At 38.8% G+C, this 20,764-nt stretch overlaps 4 protein-coding genes across 8 annotated transcripts; 3 read left to right on the plus strand and 1 right to left on the minus strand.

Moving 5' to 3' along the window:
- The first annotated feature begins 1,692 nt into the window (after window positions 1-1,692).
- Window positions 1,693-5,264, plus strand: LOC139777977 (uncharacterized). The gene is made up of 3 exons (XM_071715705.1): window positions 1,693-2,323; window positions 2,543-3,482; window positions 3,627-5,264. The coding sequence occupies exons 1-3, from the start codon at window positions 2,204-2,206 to the stop codon at window positions 4,784-4,786; spliced, it is 2,220 nt and encodes a 739-aa protein (XP_071571806.1). The 5' UTR covers window positions 1,693-2,203; the 3' UTR covers window positions 4,787-5,264.
- Window positions 4,891-6,914, minus strand: Mrpl13 (mitochondrial ribosomal protein L13). The gene is made up of 4 exons (XM_071715706.1): window positions 6,756-6,914; window positions 6,277-6,400; window positions 5,283-5,437; window positions 4,891-5,198 (listed from the first exon to the last, which is right to left on the minus strand). Exons 1-4 carry the CDS (start codon window positions 6,777-6,779, stop codon window positions 4,965-4,967), a joined length of 537 nt encoding a protein of 178 aa, XP_071571807.1. The 5' UTR covers window positions 6,780-6,914; the 3' UTR covers window positions 4,891-4,964.
- Window positions 6,915-7,944: 1,030 nt separating this feature from the next.
- On the plus strand, window positions 7,945-11,484 carry LOC139777983 (uncharacterized). Of its 3 annotated transcripts, none has more exons than XM_071715711.1 (6): window positions 7,945-7,967; window positions 8,051-8,212; window positions 8,290-8,500; window positions 8,622-8,771; window positions 8,900-9,514; window positions 9,608-11,484. In XM_071715711.1, exons 2-5 carry the CDS (start codon window positions 8,056-8,058, stop codon window positions 9,501-9,503), a joined length of 1,122 nt encoding a protein of 373 aa, XP_071571812.1. In that variant the 5' UTR covers window positions 7,945-7,967; window positions 8,051-8,055; the 3' UTR covers window positions 9,504-9,514; window positions 9,608-11,484. The 3 variants fall into 3 exon arrangements, 2 of the variants coding, with proteins under 2 accessions (XP_071571812.1, XP_071571811.1); XR_011719456.1 differs by lacking the exon at window positions 7,945-7,967 and having other exon boundaries at window positions 7,998-8,212; window positions 9,608-9,825; window positions 9,901-11,484; XM_071715710.1 differs by lacking the exon at window positions 7,945-7,967 and having other exon boundaries at window positions 7,998-8,212.
- Window positions 11,485-12,627: 1,143 nt separating this feature from the next.
- Mon2 (Mon2 homolog, regulator of endosome-to-Golgi trafficking) lies at window positions 12,628-20,604 on the plus strand. 3 transcript variants are annotated; one of them, XM_071715689.1, is made up of 15 exons: window positions 12,628-13,189; window positions 13,542-13,673; window positions 13,771-13,953; window positions 14,038-14,274; window positions 14,368-14,493; window positions 14,601-14,798; window positions 14,879-15,125; window positions 15,347-15,500; window positions 15,590-15,832; window positions 15,914-16,200; window positions 16,285-18,616; window positions 18,723-18,907; window positions 18,996-19,239; window positions 19,375-19,451; window positions 19,530-20,604. In XM_071715689.1, the coding sequence occupies exons 1-15, from the start codon at window positions 13,052-13,054 to the stop codon at window positions 19,697-19,699; spliced, it is 4,953 nt and encodes a 1,650-aa protein (XP_071571790.1). In that variant the 5' UTR covers window positions 12,628-13,051; the 3' UTR covers window positions 19,700-20,604. The 3 variants fall into 3 exon arrangements, with proteins under 3 accessions (XP_071571790.1, XP_071571788.1, XP_071571789.1); XM_071715687.1 differs by having other exon boundaries at window positions 12,629-13,189; window positions 19,369-19,451; XM_071715688.1 differs by having other exon boundaries at window positions 12,629-13,189; window positions 15,350-15,500; window positions 19,369-19,451.
- Window positions 20,605-20,764: the final 160 nt, after the last annotated feature.

Here is a 20,764-nt window from a genome sequence, read left to right on the forward strand (position 1 = left end):
ACGTTTAAACTTTGTCTTATATTATTTGCTGCAATTCTGCGCAACGAGTTGTAATCACATGATTTATTCTTTATTCAAAATTATAATTTAATTCTTTCTGAATTAATTTGAGGCATTGTTCTTTCCTATCATTCGAAGAAACGATATTCTACCCAGCGCCTATACAGTAACAGTAGGATTTCGACCAATCGCGTTTAAGCCGTGATCGGACTACGGATTGGGATTGAGATTGGATTGAAATTTAATCAATCAGAATAAAGAAAACTAACTTCAAGTTTAGTGAACTTTGCTCTAATTGGTCAAATTTCAATTCAATCTCAATCCCAATCCGTAGTCTGATCACGGCTTTAAGCTGGCCACACACACTTTTTCGTAACAGTAACAGTAGGATTTCGACCAATCGCGTTACTCGATTCGGAAACGTACGGCCGTACGTTCCCGATTCAAGCAACGCGATTGGTCGAAACTTTACTGTTATGCTGGGTCTACAATGCGAGTCGCAAAGTCGTGAGTCGCAAGAATTGACCAATCACAGTCGAATTTGAGGAGAATAATCGACTGTGATTGGTCAATTCTTGCGACTCACGACTTTGCGACTCGCATTGTAGACCCAGCATTACTGTTACGAAAAAGTGTGTCCGGGCCCTTAAGCCTATTCATACGGCTACCAGTAGCAGTCACAGGGTGCCATTACATGGAGCGCGGAAACGCGGAAACGCGGAAGCGCGGAAGACAAAATTTACTAGATTTCCGTCGATCCGTTCCGTTCATTTGGTTGCCTTATATTACATGGAGCACAATTTGCGCGGAAAAGCGGAATAGGGAATTATAAAATAAGAATGTTTAGCGGTATTTATTGATTAAAATGCTTGTATTTAATAAATAAACTGAAAAGATAAGCATACTAATACAAATTGCAATGAATTAAGTCAACACACATTTAATAAAGGAATATAAATGTCTAGTTATCACCATATTGTTCCGCTTTTCCGCGCAAATTGTGCTCCATGTAATATAAGGAGAAATAAACTTGCGGATCGAGCGCGTCAAATGTTCGTTCTTTTTCTCTGTACTGTACAAATACTATAATATACTTAATACTCAATACTCAAATACTTACTGGACCGTTCATTATAAACGTTTTACATTTCTTTATATACTTGTTTAGCACTTCTTGGCACACCCACACGAAACACGCATAAATTCCGCTGTTCCGCTCAAATGGGATAGAAAGAAGCGACGGAAACGCGGAATCTAGTTACTTTCTTTCCGCGTTTCCGCGCTCCATGTAATGGCACCCTGACACTCGACGCTCATTTCAGCCAATCCAGTGGTTAGGTTATATTTCGCGTCCCTCTGAATCTATCACGTGACCAGATTTGACGCTCAAATCCAGCGTCGAGCGTCATCGTGAAATCGCACCTTCAGGCTGGGGTCCCATGGAGCGGATTACGCGGAAGCGGAACGAGCGTATCACCAATCACGGGACCGTTTCGACGGAATCTTTGAAAGGGTTCTATCAGAATGATGCCGTGATTGGTGATACGCTCGTTCCGCTTCCGCGTAATCCACTCCATGGGACCCCAGCCTCAAGGTGCGATTTCACGATGACGCTCGACGCTGGATTCAAGCGTCAAATCTGGTCACGTGATAGATTCAGAGGGACGCGAAATATAACCTAACCACTGGATTGGCTGAAATGAGCGTCGATCGTCAAAGCTAAACACAGTTTAGCTTTTTGACGCTCGAATCCAGCGTCGAGCGTCATCGTGAAATCGCACCTTCACAGGAGTTGATCAGGCTCGATCGTGTTCGAACGTGTTCCGAAGGAAAATTTTTTAAAGTATTGCGACTGTTAAGGTCTGTCTGCATTGTATCGGCGCCTTTCGAGGCCTATAACGTTTTTTTACGACGCCGCTTGCGGCTTTTACGACTAGTGGTCATAGAGGAAGAAGTGCTGAGCCGACATATCACAGAATGGAATAATGGCCGTTACTATCCGATCGGAACTTAAGTGCCATTAAACGGAAGAAGAAGAAGAAGAATGGCACCCTCACGCTACACACAGATCAGACAAACAAACAGTGGAAAAAGCTGGCCATATTGTCCTCGGAAAAGAGGCAGGAGCCAATAAAAACTAAGAAGAAGAAGAAGATAGCTGAGAGGCCGTGATGTTTTTAAGAAATGAAATTAACGACTCGTGATGGAAACGGAAGAACTTTATAGCGTCAATATCTCTCCGTTAGTGACGAGCCCATTCGCGATACAATGGTCACCTGATAATCAAATCTCGATAATCATGGAGAAGGGCGTCCACGTACTTGTAAGTTACTCTTCCATCGCAAAAGGTTGATCTCCGATACTGCATTTATATCGAGAGGGAGATCGAGCAATTTATTTCTGCAATTTACACGATCTTTGAATTTTATATATACCTGCATCGTGGTATTTTTAATATTTTTATGTATAAATGCAAAACACCGACTAAGTAAAGCAACTGAGGTAACCTAACCTAACCTAACCTCGATACTTTGTATTACAGCAGTTGGAACCGTCGCCTATGTCACCGACTCCAGCTTTCAAGTTTACCCGGTCTTTCATATATCCTCCCAACACTTTTCCAGCATGTGCACTTAAAAACGAGGTGGATATCTTGATGGGACATCTGATGCGCAAAGACATTTATTCGCTTCTTATGAATGATGTGATTACGCCGAAATTTGATGGAGCAACTGACAAATTTCCAAGAATAGTAAAGACGGCGTGGTCGCCAAAAAATTTGATCTCTCCAAATCAATGCATGTTAGCGATATTAAGCTCGGCAGGTGCGGTTGATTTGCTGCATAAAGTTTCTAATAATTGGTATTCCATATGCGACGTTTCATCCCTGCACTTAAAAATGATAGGAAGTGAAATCAAAACTAGTCTTAATATATGTAATTTTCCTAAGAAATTGAATAACCAGAGTGCAAGGATAGCTAAGAGGATAAAGGAATTGCAAGCTTGCTCTATGACGTGGGGTGAACTTTCCAAGACAGGGGAAACTTTCTTTGCATATTTTCCCGTAGCCTATTATAGTGGCGACATATTGATTTGGAGGGTCCCTAGAATATCAAATTTTACAAAAAGCTTGGAGCTTGTGTTTGTTGGTACAATATATTTAAATGATGCATTAAAAGCCAATGTATTATGTTGGATCACTATTAATGTAAACGAGCATCTGATCATTGTTGGATATTTTGACGGAAGAATACGTGGCATAAAATTAACGGATATGGATAATATTGTAAAAACAATATCGGTAGAAAAATATGTCGATCCTGATCATGTAGCAGTTAATTATTTGTATATGATTCCTCGAGATAAATCAGATATAAAGATTCTTGCCGCTAAAGGTTCTTTCCTCTTGTTGCTATGCATAAATTCGGCGGGAGAATTGAAAAATATACGACACTTGCGTGTGCAAGAATTCACTATTACAGGTAAGAATTACAGCTGAGAATTATAGCTTACAGTTAAATTTTATAAATGTACTTTATATTATATAAACGTTTTAATTAATCTTTAAAATATGTTAGAATATATTATTTATTGTTATATATATATATATATATATATTGTTTTAGGTATAATTCCTATTGTTGCTCAACAATTTCTAATCACCACGCAAGACAGTCATACTTTTGTCGTTGACACACAATCGAACGATTTAGTTAATATCAGTATTAAAAGTCATTTACCACAGACACGTGTTCAATATTTAGGGCTCGCTTATTCGCCAAATAAAATAATGTTTGCAAATATAACTAGTCCGAATACAGTATACGATCATCTGGTGATGAGGGAACCAAGTACAATGCATATCTTCACTTTAAGGGGTGCAATATGTGATTCACTGTCTATTATTAATAATAGCACAAATCTTGGAAGCATATGGGATTGTATGGAAGTCCTTAGACTAAAAGCTGCGAAGGCAAATGATCCCTGTGCGGTACTTTGTCCAATTCCGAAGAAACTTGAGCCGCTATCGCTCTACAAACTGCAAATATCAATGTGGATGACGGTGATAAGGAGCGTATGCACGACGAAGAAGCCAATGCCGAATATGGATCACGTAAGAGAGTGTAAGATAACGGAAGCGCTCCCGTTAATCTTCCTACATTCCGCTTGTGCGTATCTTGAAAATTTGATAAAGAAAAATACGCTGTCGGAGGATCAAATGTCTGCTGTGTTTCTATTAAGACGATATCTGGAGATATACCAAGGTGTAGATGAGGATACGAAGAACGAAGATATAAATCAACGCATTCGGGAAATATTAAACACGACTACATACTATCCGAATCAGATAGAAAAGTGCAACCTATGTGGCGAAATAATAGACGGATGGCACGTCAGATCGTGCCCGCGGGGCCATAAGTTACCTAGATGTTGCACGACATTGTTGCAGATAACGTTGTTGGAATACCGTGTCTGTCAGATATGCAAACAAATCTTTCACCCGTGCTTGGAAGACATGTACGAAGAACCGCAATGTCAGTTCTGCGATATACCTATTTTACGCAACTCGTATGACTTTGATGCAGAAAATTCGGAATTGTACGGAAGGAATTTGTCGCTATCACGAATTGCCGATACCACGGAATCATCAAGAGATCCAGAATTGGAAGAACCATCCGACAAGCAAAAACGAAGTAAATGGGATACTTCTCATACGTATTCCGTAATTGTGAATGATGACGACGACGAATCAGGTAGAATTACGGAAAAATGGGAGGAATTTTAATTGTGATATTAGACATTAATACAACACGTACACAGATACGCAAGCGCGCGTGTATATATACGTGTATATGGATTTTACTTATGTAAAAAACGTATGACAAGGACTTCAGCATTAGTATATACATGTATATTACCATTTTGGATACATTGCTGTATATTTAGTACTTATATTAAACTTATTATTTAAGAATATAATTTTCGGGATACTTTAAAAGTTGTGGAAAGTTGTCTACTTCCTTCTGTGGAATATGATCTAGTCGGACAGGGACAGCTGTTAGCTGTTTGATTTGATTACTAACATTTTTCAACATATCTTCAGATATTTTTTCATCTGGAAATATATGCAGTCTTTGCATAGTGTACCTCCGTTGCAAGTTTTTCGGCAGTGCTCTGTATACAGCTTTTTCTACAATCTGTTCCAATTATATACAGTTATATAATTAAATTAATAAAATTTTATATTATCGTGCGCTTAGAAATCGCAAGAAATCAATTACCAGAGTTGGATCCTTGTGATGTAATTCCCATGCAAGAGTCCAAGTGGCACCTCCGTGATACGTATTATGATGAAAGTACACACGTTTTCGCCATTCGTCTCCGCGTAAGGCGATCTCCTTGCTGTTTATCACTACTACATGATCGCCGCAAGAATCTATATAAAAATTATTAAGTACATATTAATAGTCCACATCAAAGTTTTTTTTTATAATTACGCTTATTACATTTTTTTATCTAAAGATTTGGATTTGCGATGCATAATTAGGTCTATATAATTTTTTATTCTATAATATTTTATATAGTTATATAAATATTTTTGCTCTATGAAAATAATTATAGGAAAAAATCTTTTATTCTTATTCTTCCATTGTTTTAATCTTTCATAGTTTTTCTATACAATAGGTGCATAGATAAATGTTCTTTTTCTCCCTATATTAATATTTTCATATAACAATTGCTTTAAGAATACAAAGAAGTTAACGCTTTGTTATATGGAATTGAACTTATATAAGCGTTCCAAAATAATGAAAACTTATCCAAATCTGTCAAGAACAGATTTTGAAAGTGTCTGCTACAAATTTTGTCAGCTCAGATAGAATGTCAGCAGAAATATAATGAAATCTGTTAACAGAATATAAATAGTATAATGGCAGATTGTAAAAATTGAACAGAATCTGCATTTTTATAACCATTTAAATGTTTATGAAATAATTTTGTTCAATAGGCTATGTAAAAACACAAGTTTAATGCAAACGCACAAGTGATATCAGATCTGTTGCAATATTTAAGCAAATCTGCTACCAATAGACCTGTTCTTTTCAGCTGAACTTCTGCACTTCATCTTTCCTCTTTTTCTTTTCATGTTGGAAAGAAAAAGAGAAAATATTGAACTGTGCAAGAAGTTCAACTGAAAAGAACAGGCCTAATCTTTTGTTATACTGTAGGCAGTTTGCTTGTTGGGAGAAAGGAGTTATTACAATACATGATACTTACTCAGTGGATGATATATTGGCTTGTACATTCCCATAAGATAATGTTTTATTACTTCAGCACTCTTGTACGGATCTTGCCATTTTGCATCGTATATGTGCCAAATGCGAGCAAATGTTCCCCAATGCTAAAAATAAATTGGAAACAAACGTAGATTTTGCAAAATTTGCAGTGAATCTAAAGATAGCAAAAACAACAAGGGCTGCATTCCGGTATTCACTACTAGGCTGTTTCGATATTTACTGCAAGTACTGAAAATCTATTCTATAGTTTACGTCACATATATTATAGATTTTCAGGACTGGCAGTGAATTTCGAAACGCAGTTTCTTAGTGACTGAGAATCTGTGATACGCATGACGTATGTTATAAATTTTCAACATTAACCCAAGCATACTCGAACGTACAAACATTCGCTAATTATAAATAATAAGTACATGAACATGACGATATTATTGTATGCAATATCAACGAGACACAAACCTGTCCTCGTCGCGCGAGTGACATAATAATTTTTTACAATAAACGTCTTATTCACTTTTATGAAACAATTATTGCAAGTTATATCATATCTCATGCAGTTTGAGGTTAAGGACACAATAGCCTTAAAGCCTTGTGTACACGATACTAGAAATCGGTCCGAGTTTCGGTTTAAAGCCTTGTGTACACGATACTAGAAATCGGTCCGAGTTTCGGTTTAAGCCAATGAAACTGCTGCTTTTCTGTAAGAGCTGCAAGTTGATTGGCTTAAACCGAAACTCGGACCGATTTCTAGTATCGTGTACACAAGGCTTAAGGCCCGGTGTCCACGATGCAAGAACTGTGTCCAAGTTTTGGTTTAAGCCAATAAAACTGCTACTTTTCTGTAAGAGCTGCAAGTTGATTGGCTTAAATCGAAACTTGGACACAGTTCTTGCATCGTGGACACCGGGCTTAAAGCCTTGTGTACACGATACTAGAAATCGAACCGAGTTTCGGTTTAAGCCAATCAACTTGCAGCTCTTACAGAAAAGCAGCAGTTTCATTGGCTTAAACCGAAACTCGGACCGATTTCTAGTATCGTGTACACAAGGCTTAAGCCAATCAACTTGCAGCTATTACAGAAAAGCAGCAGTTTCCAATGAAACTGCTGCTTTTCTGTAATGCTGATGCTGGGTCTACAATGCGAGTCGCAAAGTCGTGAATCGCAAGAATTGACCAATCACAATCGAATTTGAGGAAAACAATCAACTGTGATTGGTCAATTCTTGCGACTCACGACTTTGCGACTCGCATTGTAGACCCAGCATAAGAGCTGCAAGTTGATTGGCCTAAACCGAAACTCGGACCGATTTCTAGTATCGTGCATGGTGTAAAGCCTTGTGTACACGATACTAGAAATCGGTCCGAGTTTCGGTTTAAGCCAATGAAACTGCTGCTTTTCTGTAAGAGCTGCAAGTTGATTGGCTTAAACCGAAACTCGGACCGATTTCTAGTATCGTGTACACAAGGCTTTAGTAGACAGGTGAAGCATTCCCGATGCTGCGCACTCGTTCAGTTTTTGAACCAATCAGCGCGCGACCTGTTTTGCGAGAAAAGCAATATGGCTGCTTCCGTCAGTTTGAGTTTGTAGTCCGTTATCCGTCGCGTGCGTCTGTTGTGCGGAAAATATTGTGTGTTTAACTGTTAGAAAGCGACTTTAATACAACATACGCAGTAAGTAGTAAATATAATTAATGTTGAGAGGCATTATATTGGTTGATATTTGCTAAAAATAATATGTATTTATGATCATCTAGGAATCATGCCGACTTGTTGCGTGAGAAATTGCAAAAGTCGTTCCGGTGGAGCTACGAAAACGAAAGACATCAAGTTCTTTCCATTCCCGCAAAATCGCGAGTTAAAAGAAAAATGGCTCGAAGCTTGCCACCGAGAAGAAGAAAATTTAAACATAAACAGCTGTAAATTTCAAGAATCATTTGAATTCGTATACAGTATATAATTTGTGTTATTCTGAAAACTTATGTGTAATTTTCAGCATATATATGTAAGCGACATTTCTCTTCGGACTGCATGGAAAATAAATGGACAAAGCCACGTATACTGAATACCAAGGCTCGATTAATGCGTCGACTGAAGCCTGGCTCGATTCCAACTCAATTGCTCGATTTACCAAATCAAGGTGTAAATAGAGTTAACAGGCGCTGTACATTGAAAGGTGAAACAGAGCCCATGACAAAAAACACCTGGTAAGTTTGAAAGTGATCTTACTGCAGATTTTTCAAAATACTGCTTGTATCGCTTTCTCTTTCTCTCTTATATCTCTTTCTCTTTCTGTTTTCTTGCTAAACAGTACTTTGCATGTTACAGTCGTACTGGAATCCCAACGTACGAAGAACTTGTAGCTTGTGTGAAAAATACAACAGTCATCAATACTGTCAAGGAGCATACCACATCTGCCGAAACTTCCACAGATATGGAATGTAGCACAGACAACCCGCCGTTAGGATGGAACTATGTGTACGTATTTTTATAATTATAAATACATTTTAGACGATTTTTGACACTTCGACCACTTCACAATAGGTGTTCGTATAAGCCGAAGTCAATGGTTTCTGTGTTTAACTCGTAAATTTTATATTTTACAGAGATGAGTGTGAATCGGAAAGTGAGATTGAAAGGCTCCAACGGCACTTGAAGGAAGCTGAAGAAAAAAACAAGCTACTGTTATTGGAAAATAAGCAGCTCAGAAAAGCATTAGAAATGAAATCCAATAATTGCGAAGCCATGAAGAAAAATGAACAAAGAGCTGGCCAGGATACAGCTGCTGGTATATTACATGCTGTATTTACACCCGGCCAAGTAAAAAAATTGATGGCGCCGAGCACTAAGAGAATTAAATGGTCAGCAGATGACATTTCTTCCGCCATTGCTCTTCGATCATTGAGTGGTAAAACGTATAAATATTTACGTGAAGTCAAGCAGTTACCGCTACCTTGCGAGTCCACTCTGCGAAACTGGGCAGCATCATTTAATACAAAACCAGGAGTTTTGAAGGATGTTTTAAAAATAATGCAATCAAAAGGAGAAGATTTATCTGCCGCAGACAAAATTACTGTTCTGACCTTCGATGAAGTCTACATTTCAAATAAATTGGATCTAGAACGCAGAGAACAGAAAATTTACGGTCCACATAAATCCTGTCAATTTGTGATGGCCAGCCGGTCGATTCTGTATCTTGGGACGAGGTGAAAATTACAAAAGTGAGGAAATTCACTAGAGAATCTACAATTTTATTTGTCGAAATCTAGTAAATCTGTTCACTTTTGTAATTTTCACCTCGTCTCAAAATACAGAATCGACCTCCAGAGGTCTCTTTTCGAAGTGGAAACAGCCAATTTACTACCAATACTCTCAGCCAATGACGAAGGACATTTTATTAAACATTATAACAGCTCTTCACAAAATCAGTTATACAGTTGTGGTAGTAACTATTATAGTGATTTAGGACCTACAAACATAGCTTTGTGGAATGAACTAAACATCGGTGTTGGAATGTCAAAGTCACAGCAAGGCAAAGAATCCCGAGAGAAACAATATTTTTTCGAACACCCGGCAGATAAGTCTTTAAAGATTTTTGTCTTCGCAGATGCTCCTCATTTGATCAAGTTATTAAGAAATAACTTCATTGACCATGGTTTTCTTGTTGATGGGAAAATGTTGCATAAGCGAATTTTGGAAGAACTTGTCGCACTAAATTCCAAAGACTTGAAAATTGCTTTCAATTTAAGTGAAAAGCATCTCGATGTTAAGGGACATCAACGCCAAACGGTGAAATTAGCGGCACAAGTTTTTTCTCGCCGGAACGCATTGGCCATTGAATACTGCGGAAGAAACGGATTTTTCTCGCAAGACAGTTATTGGCAAGAACTATCGGATGTTTTACTTCTGATTAATAACTGGTTTGATGTATTGAACAGCCAATCAAAATTCGGATCCCACAGCGGCTCGCGTGCTTACGGAGTGGAATTAGAACAACAAAATAAAATTTTGGGGAAAATGAGCCAGTTCATTTCCAACATGAGAGTTGGTGAAAAATCGACTCTCCTACCATTCCAGAAAGGCATATTACTGACAAATGCTTCGTTAAAAGAATTGCTGCCATATATAAAAGAAAAATATTCTTTCGATGTATTCATACCCGAATACATAATGACAAGGCGGTTATGTCAGGATGTGCTCGAAAACTTCTTCTCGTATTTAAGAGCAATGGGAGCAGCAAACGACCATCCGTCACCTGTGGAAGTACAGCACAGATTAAAATGGTACATTCTTGGCAAGCATTCTGCACAGTGCATATCGGTACGAGAGAACACCGAAGGTGACTCAAGCGCAGTTTCTTTTATGACAATGGAAGATTTACATTGCACTGATTCATGCGAATTAGACTATATCGATCAAGACTTTAATAATGAAGATGATGACGTGGAGGCTGCATTGCTCATTCACAATGAGAAATTACACACCTCCGAAGATATTAATAATCATACACAAGACGAAGAAGAAAAAGATGAGGAAAATGAAGGTGATTTAGTTCATTTAACCTTTAACGGCCAGTGAGACGCATACATCCCACCTACTTTAAAAAAATCAATTTTCCATAAAAATTACACATTGACTTAGTAGGTATTAACTAATTTCAATCCACCATGTGTCTTGCAAAACAGTCGGCCGTTAAAGGATTAGTCCGGGTCTACAATAGGTGTTTTAAGCCCTAAGCCTTAAGGAATTGATTAATTTCATTCAAATTTGAAGAGAATAATCGACTGATTGGTCAATTTCTTAAGGCTTAGGGCTTAAAACATTTATTGTAGGCTCGAACTTAAAATTGATACTCTTACAGAAATTTAATACTGTAAGTGATTATTTAGTTAGTGATTAATTACTTATTTTTAGTAATAAAAGCACTGTTAATAATATCAAAATAAATAATTAATCACTAGCCAAATAATCATCACTTACAGTATTAAATTTCTGTAAGGGTACCCTTACGTAATACTAAAAAATAATTAATTACCAAATAATCACTTATTAAATTTCGATAAGGGTATTATTAAATGCATACTAATATTAGCAAATTGTACTATTATGTACTATTTTACATTGCAGCACTGGAGTGATTACTTGTAATTATAATAATTTGTATATAAATAAAACATTAATACTTATTATACATTGCTTATATCTATTTTATTTTATGTTTTCCTTTTATCTAGCAGTCCTGATCCGCGACTTCCGTGTAACAAGTAAAGAATTGCAATTACTTGAACAATTCGAAAAAGATGTTGCTAAACAAACTATAGAGGAGGAAGCGCTTATATACATTACAGGTTACGTTGCTCATCGTTTCCGACATAAGTATCCACACTTAGGAGTTCCAACACATACGTTAATTCCGTCGGGTGACTGGCTGTCCTGCATTTCAAAAGGAAATTGTATTCAACCTTCAAAAGATTTTGAAAATGTAGGAAAAATTATGAATGCTGAATTCCTAGCATTTCATGGTAATGGACTCTCGAGGGAATCTTTCATTTTCGACAGAGTGACGGACCTCGTGTTGGAAAAAATAAATCATTCTGTGCCAAGGAATGTATTAGCATGCTTGGTTCGAACAAGAACATACATTCGATTAAGGCACCTTAATTTAGAAATAAAAAAAATAATACTATTAAAAAAGTCGGGAAAAAAACAAAACATATATGCAATAAAGTTTATATTTAGATTGTTATTTTATTCAAGTCTACATTTTATTTAAAATTATTAGATGTTATTAAATGTGTATTTTAATAATTACAAAAAACATTCCCTAATTTTATTCTGTTTGAATAAAATATTTATTTTTTTTTCGTTACATATGTCTTTTTATTATTACCTAAGTAAATTGCGTTTCAACCGAGGTTTCAACCCTTCCTCCTCACACTATAATTCAGAATCTACACTGTGGACGTGCGGTTGACCCTAATCAAATTACGTAACCAAACCAGAACAGAATTAAGACTGGAGTTTAATAAATACATAAATAAACTAATAAACGGAGGTTTAAAGTTTATTTATTTAAGGTTTTATTGTATTTCATTAAGTATATATTTAAAATTTTACATGATTTACACATTTTTATTTCTTATAATCGAACTTCATTTTAAAGTGAGCGCCTACAAAATAGGTCGCCTCCTGATTGGTTCAACCGCCAAAGCTGCCGCCATTATGCGCAATGCTTCACCTGTCTACTTACACCATGGTATCGTGTACACAAGGCTTTATGCCCGTATCAGAGGGACTCTAGTGGTGACACTGGTGACAGCGCAGCAGCGCCGCGCGGCTGCATACAGCTGCATACGTGCCTACGTGGTCTCCGGAGTTTATGTCAATCGTGTCAAGTCAAGTTGTATGTCGATCGTGCAATCGCGGCCAAGAGGCTTCTAGTCGTAGGTCGTAGCCACTAGCCAGTTGTAGCTGCGTGAATCTTGAGTACACGAACGAGAATCGTTGGACACGTGCGATTTACGAGCGTCCGCAGCAGCCTGTCTAATGTAATCGACGGCGACTGGACAAAAGGGGTGATTTCGATGGACCGCCTGTCCGCTATCATTATCGTCACCGACGATCGACGTGACGAAGCATACCAATTCGATCATCATTCGACGGCTGAACACCGTGGCGCTTAGCCTCTCGGTAGTGAGTCGTCATGCTCCCGGTTTCAGAGACCGTGCCAATTTAGGGAGACTCGAGCAACAGTGGCGATGTCAGCGATGGCGAACACCGCTGCCGCCGCCGTCGGCGGCAACCTGGAGAACGCCTCCAAGTTCTTGGAGGCCCTGCAGTCGGACCTCAAGGTACTCGCCTCAGAGACCAAGAAGAAGTACCCGCAAATCAAGGAAGTACGTAGCCACGTGACTGTCATCTGTCTTATCTTAAATCAGTTGGACCTTGAAACCAAAAGTTTAGTTTCAGTCTTGATTTGGTTTCTCATTGAAGTTTAAACTAAAACTTGAAACTTAAAGATCTGTAACAATCTATATATTCATCATATAGAATATTTATATATTGTAAGTTTAGAAGCTGACAGAGGTGTGTGTATGTGTATTCGAGTTATATTGAAAGATATAGAATGTAATAGCTTACGCTATTGTTTATTATAGTAACAATAATGAATTAAAATAATGTCTTTATACTGAAGATAGCATATTGCTGCTTGAACATAATAGCTGTCATAGCTTGTATCTATTACAGTCATGCGAGGAAGGAATCGCTAAGTTGAGAACAGCCTCAAGTAACCCAGGGACACCAATATATTATATTGTAAATCAAATACTTTATCCTCTAGTTCAAGGGTGTGAGAGTAAGGACATAAAAATCATCAAGGTATCAGAAGCTATACTTTATATCTTTAATTTAAAAAAATTAGATCTTATATATCTTGTATATTAATGTTATTATACAAGTTTTTACTGTTTTCCAGTTTTGCCTGGGCATGATGCAGAGGTTAATAACGCAGCAGGCGGTAGATCAGAAAGGTGCTCGATATATTACCGATACTTTGTGGTTGTTGATGGAATCAGGTACGGAGGAAGTTAAAGTTTTGCAGACTGTAACGCTGTTGCTTACAAGTAATGCCGTGGTGCATGGAGATACCTTGGCGAGAGTAAGGATCCATTTATGTATGAATATCTTTTTATCTCTCTTCAATAACATCCTTGATATTTTATTTAAAATTATGTCTTTTCAGAATTTGGTGCTTTGTTTTCGGTTACATTTTACAAAAGACTGTACAACGATAAACACAGCTGGTGCTACTGTAAGGCAATTAGTGTCTTTGGTGTTTGAAAGAGTAGTTGCCGAGGATGAGCTGAATCCTGATCAGCCAGAGTCTGATGAAGTGAATTTAGAGGAACTAAAAATTCCAACAAATCAAGCGCCTAAAGGTCTCGGCCCTTGCGCTGCAGATGCATATTTGATGTTTCAGGTGTTTTTTTATTTACGTAATGCTTATGTAATTATGTAAATCTATACATAGAATATAATATTATGGTTTATTATTTTGTGTATTTGATTTTAGGATCTAGTACAATTGGTGAATGCCGATCAACCATACTGGCTAATAGGCATTACTGAAATGACTAGAACTTTCGGTTTGGAACTGCTAGAATCGGTTTTAACAAACTTTTCATCGGTCTTTTTTAAGGTAAATGATCTGAGAGATTTGTATTTTTAAGAGATAGGAAAATTATTTTAACAAGATCTTTCATATAGTTATGTAAAGATTATATATTATAAAAATATAATTTTTAGCACCCAGAGTTTAGCTTCTTACTGAAGGAGAGAGTGTGTGCACTTGTGATAAAACTGTTTTCGCCTAACATCAAGTATCGTAATTCAGTACCAGCATCTTTGCAACAAGCTACACCTTTAGATAAACCTTACTTTCCTATTAGTATGAGGCTGTTGCGAGTTGTATCGATTTTGATACAGAAATATCATTCCTTATTGGTAAATATTTCTGAATCTACACATAATGATGTACGATATTTATTGTAAGCATAAGTTAAAGTCACATTCCGATGCTTTAGGTGACAGAATGTGAAATATTCTTATCCTTAATCGTGAAGTTTCTGGATCCTGACAAACCTACCTGGCAGAGAGCTTTAGCGTTGGAAGTTTTGCACAAAATGACAGTTCAAGCAGATTTGCTGACAAACTTCTGTGAATGTTATGACTTGAAGCCACACGCTACAAATATTTTTCAAGATATTGTTAATAGCTTAGGCGCATATGTACATAGCCTCTTTGTAAATCCACAAATGATGAGTCAGACAGGTACAGATGTATTAAATCACCGCGATAAACGGCTGTAAAATTAACACGGCGCGAGACACTACTATGTCTCTTGATAATGTTATTTGCTGTACTTTTAATAGTTCCGTTTATTTCAAAGTCTTTTTGCATGCATAATGTTCAATTCTCCACATTTTTATTACTATCCGAAGTATGTGTATATTCTTCTGGGATGCTATATGACAATTCTTTGTTTTTAACAGCAGCAAGTACAACTATGCCTCAAAACACAGGTTCACCATTATTCACAGGAATGCCTATCGGGCCTGGCGTATCGCCTCAACCCGGTTTTTATTCACGCGGTATTTGGTTACCAGTAGTGGCAACATTTACAAGTGGACAAGCTAAGCCAACTTAGTAAGCCAATTTATGATAATATTACATATTTTTCTTGATAACGATGACAGCATTAAAGATTGATGATAACGCACAGTTATCTTTCACAGCTTGGAAATGTTGGATAAAGTCGAACCGCCGCAAATACCGATCGGTTATGGAATCAGTATAGCTTATGCATGCTTGTTGGACATTATAAGATCGATCGCATTGGCTATAAATGGATCGAAAGATGATAATGGCGAAACTCAGATTTATCAGCCCAGCGAATCCAAACGAAAACTTCATGTACAATTGATAAACTCTAGTTGGTGCGGTTTATTGGCAGCTCTTAGCCCGTTAATAGATGCCAGGTAGCAGTCTTGCATAAATTATTACTATTTTATATAATATGCGAAAAATATGAGGGTACAAATGCATCTGTGAATTTGCAGCACGGACGAATCGGCAACAGAAAATGTTTTAAAAGCAATTCAAACCTTCGCGTCTCTTTGTGGTCAATTGGACTTGCAAGCACCACGCGATGCCTTTATTACTGCGATATGTAAAGCATCTCTACCGCCTAATTACGCCTTGACTGTATTGTACAATGCACCTCAAGGCATACCAACCGCGAGGCAGCAGGACTCGATTCAATACAACTTGACAATGGGTGAACCCGATTATAGGCAACAAGTAGTGGCCGTTGGCACGCCACTACCAACGGCATCGTTACCAATTGGTAGGATAATAATTCGCTTATGCGATCAGTTATGTACATCTCGCTATTATTCGATTAATCTTTTATCACATTAATTACATTCAGGTGCTCATCAAGGTCCCGTCATGTTGACCGCAAAAAATCTGCAATGCATGCGTGCGCTGTTGTCGTTGGCTCATTGTCACGGTAGCATACTCGGTAGCGCATGGCACTTGGTACTTACTACTCTTCAACATCTCGTTTGGATACTTGGTCTAAAACCTTCTACCGGCGGATCGTTGAAAGCTGGAAGAACCGCAGCTGATCCGAACGCCGTGTTGACGAACGCGGTTATGGCGGATCTACCTGTACTCAGCGCTATGCTCAGTAGATTATTCGAGAGTAGTCAGCATCTTGATGATGTCGCTCTACATCATTTGATAGATGCCCTGTGCAAACTGAGCCACGAGGCTATGGAGCTGGCGTATTCTAATCGTGAACCTTCCCTGTTTGCCGTTGCTAAACTTTTAGAGACAGGTTTAGTCAACTTACCACGTGTGGAAGTACTTTGGAGACCATTAACAAACCATTTATTAGAAGTTTGTCAACATCCGCACATTCGTATGAGAGAATGGGGCGTGGAAGCGATTACGTATCTCGTCAAGATGGCTCTTCAGCATAAATACCCGCAGCCACTTCGCGACAATCAGAAATTGCAAACGCTATTGCTAGGGCCATTGTCCGAGTTATCGTCCGTGCGTCACGGAGACGTTAGACAGCGACAGCTAGAATGCGTTTTGCAAGTGCTTCACGGTGCTGGGGAGACACTGTACCATGGCTGGCCTTTAGTGCTCGGTATTATAGGAGCGGTTTCCGATCATCATGGGGAGGCTTTAGTACGCATAGCTTTCCAATGTTTACAGTTAGTTGTAACCGACTTTCTACCGGTAATGCCTTGGCGATGTCTTCCGCTGTGCGTCGATACAGCTGCTAAATTTGGATCGCAGACACAAGAACTGAACATCTCGCTCACAGCTGTCGGTCTAATGTGGAACATAAGCGACTATTTCTATCAGAACCAAGAAAAATTGTGCGTTTGCTTGCGCGGGGACTCGTCATCAGTATTCCCCGACTTTCCTGGTACAACAAACATGCCACCATTCGATAAACTCTGGATGTGTCTCTACGCAAGACTGGGAGATCTATGCGTCGATTCGCGACCAGCTGTACGCAAATCGGCAAGTCAAACCCTATTCTCCACCATATCCGCACACGGTAGCCTCCTGCATCAACCCACGTGGCAGGCTGTGCTCTGGCAAGTATTGTTTCCACTGCTAGATAAAGTGAGAAGCTTGTCGAACTCAGCTAGCAGCGAAAAGGTCGACACAAGTGGAAACATACTTATTCATCATAGCAGAAATACAGCGCAAAAGCAATGGGCGGAAACGCAGGTTTTAACGTTAAGTGGCGTAGCCAGGGTGTTTAATACGAAACGTCAACTGTTGCAAATGTTGGGGGACTTTCCCCGAGCATGGTCATTGCTTCTCGAATTCATCGAGAATTCCGCGCTCAGTAAAAACAACGAGGTATCGTTAGCGGCACTGAAATCATTCCAAGAGATTCTCTTTCAGCCGAAGGGAAGCGACAGTACCGAGGTGATTCAGTCGAACGACTCGGAAGGCTTATGGACGGTGACGTGGCGCGTGTGGCTCAATATTGGAATGGAGAGCACCGCGCCCCCGCAGGAAGGCGACACGGAGCCTTACGTGCCGTCCCAGGCATTCCTAACTGCGCTGATGCATATATTCCCAGGTGTTTTCCAGCACATTAGGAACAAGTTCACCGGACCCGATCTGCAAAAATTATGTATCGTCCTGAAGAATGCGGTGGCCGTTCCGGTGCACGGCGAATCAACGCCGTACATCTTGCCGTCGGTGCCCGACGTAGTTCTCACTCACTTGCAAGACGAGGTGCTGCATTCTATGGAGCTCCTGCAAAAGGAAGCGTTAAACGGCCCGGAGAATTTGCGCATGATGATCGTACTGATATTCCTTCAGTTGCTGAGCTTCTCGAAGCTGGCGTGCGAAGCCCCGACCTACGGTAAAATACCCACGAAGCACATCTCCCAGGTCAGGGGTGCGTCCGCTGACTGGGTCACGATGAATTACGTTCCGTTTGGCGAGAAAGCTCTGTCGATGGTCGTGAGCCTGTACCAGAAGACTGCGCACGAGATGGCCGTGATCGACGGTCAGGTGTTGAAGCATATCGTGGAAGCGCTGCACGTGCCACTAGCCATGAAATACGCTTGCCCATCCGCGACCACGTGGAAACTGGCCGTGACTAGTCTCTTAGCCGTCCTGCACACCGGGCTGCCGCTCGCCAGAAAATATCCCGAGCAGTTCCAGAGCATGTGGCTCGAGCTCGCGAGCACGCTAGACGATTTCTTGTTCCCTAAAAGGTAAACTGTCACCTCTCTGATGAATCTATGAGGTCTCTGACGGATTCTTTATCTTATTTACTTCGAAAGCATGGTAAGAAGTGGAATTTTGCTCGGTCAATTGCAGTGTACTGAATGTAGAACGGGGTGTAGAGGAGATCCAGGCTGACGAGGCGGTAGATTGCCAAGTTATGGAGTTACTGAGGGACGAAGTGTTACCACATTCTCAGCACATACCTCATCAATTTATACTGAGAGTCGTTATGCTTTTAAATAAAGGTTCCATACATTCGGCTACCACAGCAAATATCGGTACGTATAATATCTAAACTCTGTTTACGAAAACTGCTCATGAATTGAATATTTCTTCAATGAAAAGGGATGCCGTTTTCTTCCACAGAGAATGGAGCTGAGACAAAGTTACGGGAAGAATTCGCGAAAACTTGCTTCGAGACTTTGTTGCAATTTTCTCTATTAGACGGACTGAACAACGACACGGAAAATAGTCCTAAAAATAGTTCGGAAAGTGACGAGGGTGGAATCGCCGGGCGTTTGGCAGTTACAGCCCTTCTGCACAGATTTCAAGAGGTTCTACGGCGATACATTGAAAGTGAGAGACGCAGTGGAAAGTGCCCTTTGCCTAGGTAATAGTATCGAAACCTTCTGACAAATTGGAAATTTTAATTTTATTTCAGCGGATCTTTCATTTTGATGAATATTTTATATTTAAAATGCAGGTTATTTTAAGTACTTATTATAGAAACCTTTTCTAGGTACAGATTGTCGGAGATATCGTTTGTTCTGAAAGCCGTTGCCACTCTTGTAGTATCGCTCAAAAAAGCGCCTCCCAATAAAGGTGCGTTTTTATTTCCCATTTATTTTGTATGAAGTAACATCGTTATATGTACTTAATAAACGATTGTTTACATATTAGTTGAAAGATCGGTATGGGAGCAGCTGATCGGATTATACCCATGTTTAGTGGAATGCACGATCGCGACTACTTCTGGTCAAGTATCTAGGTCCCTGCGGGAAGCTCTGTTACAATATCACGATTTATTGCGGGCGCCAGTTCACAGCACGCCAACCCCGAATGGCGTTTGACCAATACATTCTTTTCTTTTCATCGAGAGCGCGGATTTGCACTAATAGTTAAAATACAGGGTGAGTAATTTGCTTGTGTAACGTTCTGAACGCGTGATGAAATAAATAACGATTTTCCGATTTCGTGTAGAAAAATGAGTTTGCCGCATAATTACGCTCCAATGGTAGAACAAATATCATGTTAAGTCTTTTGTTGTAAGCGTGATTTTAGTAGTCGCGAAGTAATCTTCTAGATCGCTGCAATTTATTCCGCTCATCTGTCGATATACATATTATTTTTACGACGTTGCAGTACAATAATCAAAATGCGAATAGAGTTTTGTAGATTGACGCTCTTATCATGGGAATTTTATATAAATTTGCGTAATTTTCGCCGTTTTCGACTTCGTGATCATGTCAGGGAGAATAACGAAGAAGAGATCTCTTTACGAGGATCTATCGACTAGCTAGCGCAGTAGCAATGCAAGGAATTTACATTGCAAGATTGTTATACCGATTAAATTAAATTCGAGATAGTTATTAATGACAAATTAGAAATCGAAGTGTTTGAAGTACATGAAATTGTGAAAGAGAATTTATTAACTAATAAATATTCTCCAGAGAGTGTAGGAATTATGTGTTCTAATAGCGCAATCGTAGTTTGTTATTTCTATTCCGAGTATACAGGAGGAAACGCTGTATATAGCGGGGAATGTACAAGTCAGCTTTTTTAATCGATGTTGTAAATATTAATATGATATATATGTACACTGAGATGCACATGCAAGGCGATTTTATAAATAACATAAGAATTTTATCATTTACTATTCTTACAAATTACGCGGCGTCGTAAATTATATTATCAAAATGTAAATATAAATCTATATGCAGATTAAATAAAGCTCTTTCTGAGCAGCTATTATTTATGCGTTTCCGTTTCAGATTCCACAATATCCTTGTAAATCATAAATGTTCCTATCTTATATACTTAGAAAAATTAAATTAAATCGAATATTAACAGGGCATATAATTGTTTTATCTGAAAAATAACATAATGTATAATGCAATATGATAAATGTCTATTGA

Source organism: Temnothorax nylanderi, unplaced genomic scaffold, assembly GCF_030848795.1.
Source record: "Temnothorax nylanderi isolate EJ_2023f unplaced genomic scaffold, tnyl_v1.0 TNYL_tig0170_pilon, whole genome shotgun sequence".
NCBI lineage: Eukaryota > Metazoa > Arthropoda > Insecta > Hymenoptera > Formicidae > Temnothorax > Temnothorax nylanderi.

Coding starts and splice junctions, on each gene's coding strand:
- Mrpl13 (XM_071715706.1), bottom strand. CDS start 6,779: ATGTCACTCGCGCGACGAGGACAG. Junction 5,438..6,276: donor GCCAATATATCATCCACTGA/GTAAGTATCATG, acceptor ATTTTTATATAG/ATTCTTGCGGCGATCATGTA. Junction 5,199..5,282: donor ATCACAAGGATCCAACTCTG/GTAATTGATTTC, acceptor TAATTGGAACAG/ATTGTAGAAAAAGCTGTATA.
- LOC139777977 (XM_071715705.1), top strand. CDS start 2,204: ATGGAAACGGAAGAACTTTATAGCGTCAATATCTCTCCGTTAGTGACG. Junction 2,324..2,542: donor AGAAGGGCGTCCACGTACTT/GTAAGTTACTCT, acceptor TTTGTATTACAG/CAGTTGGAACCGTCGCCTAT. Junction 3,483..3,626: donor GCAAGAATTCACTATTACAG/GTAAGAATTACA, acceptor ATATTGTTTTAG/GTATAATTCCTATTGTTGCT.
- Mon2 (XM_071715687.1), top strand. CDS start 13,052: ATGTCAGCGATGGCGAACACCGCTGCCGCCGCCGTCGGCGGCAACCTG. Junction 15,501..15,589: donor GGACAAGCTAAGCCAACTTA/GTAAGCCAATTT, acceptor TATCTTTCACAG/CTTGGAAATGTTGGATAAAG. Junction 18,617..18,722: donor GATTTCTTGTTCCCTAAAAG/GTAAACTGTCAC, acceptor GGTCAATTGCAG/TGTACTGAATGTAGAACGGG.
- LOC139777983 (XM_071715711.1), top strand. CDS start 8,056: ATGCCGACTTGTTGCGTGAGAAATTGCAAAAGTCGTTCCGGTGGAGCT. Junction 8,501..8,621: donor CCCATGACAAAAAACACCTG/GTAAGTTTGAAA, acceptor TGCATGTTACAG/TCGTACTGGAATCCCAACGT. Junction 8,772..8,899: donor CCGTTAGGATGGAACTATGT/GTACGTATTTTT, acceptor TATATTTTACAG/AGATGAGTGTGAATCGGAAA.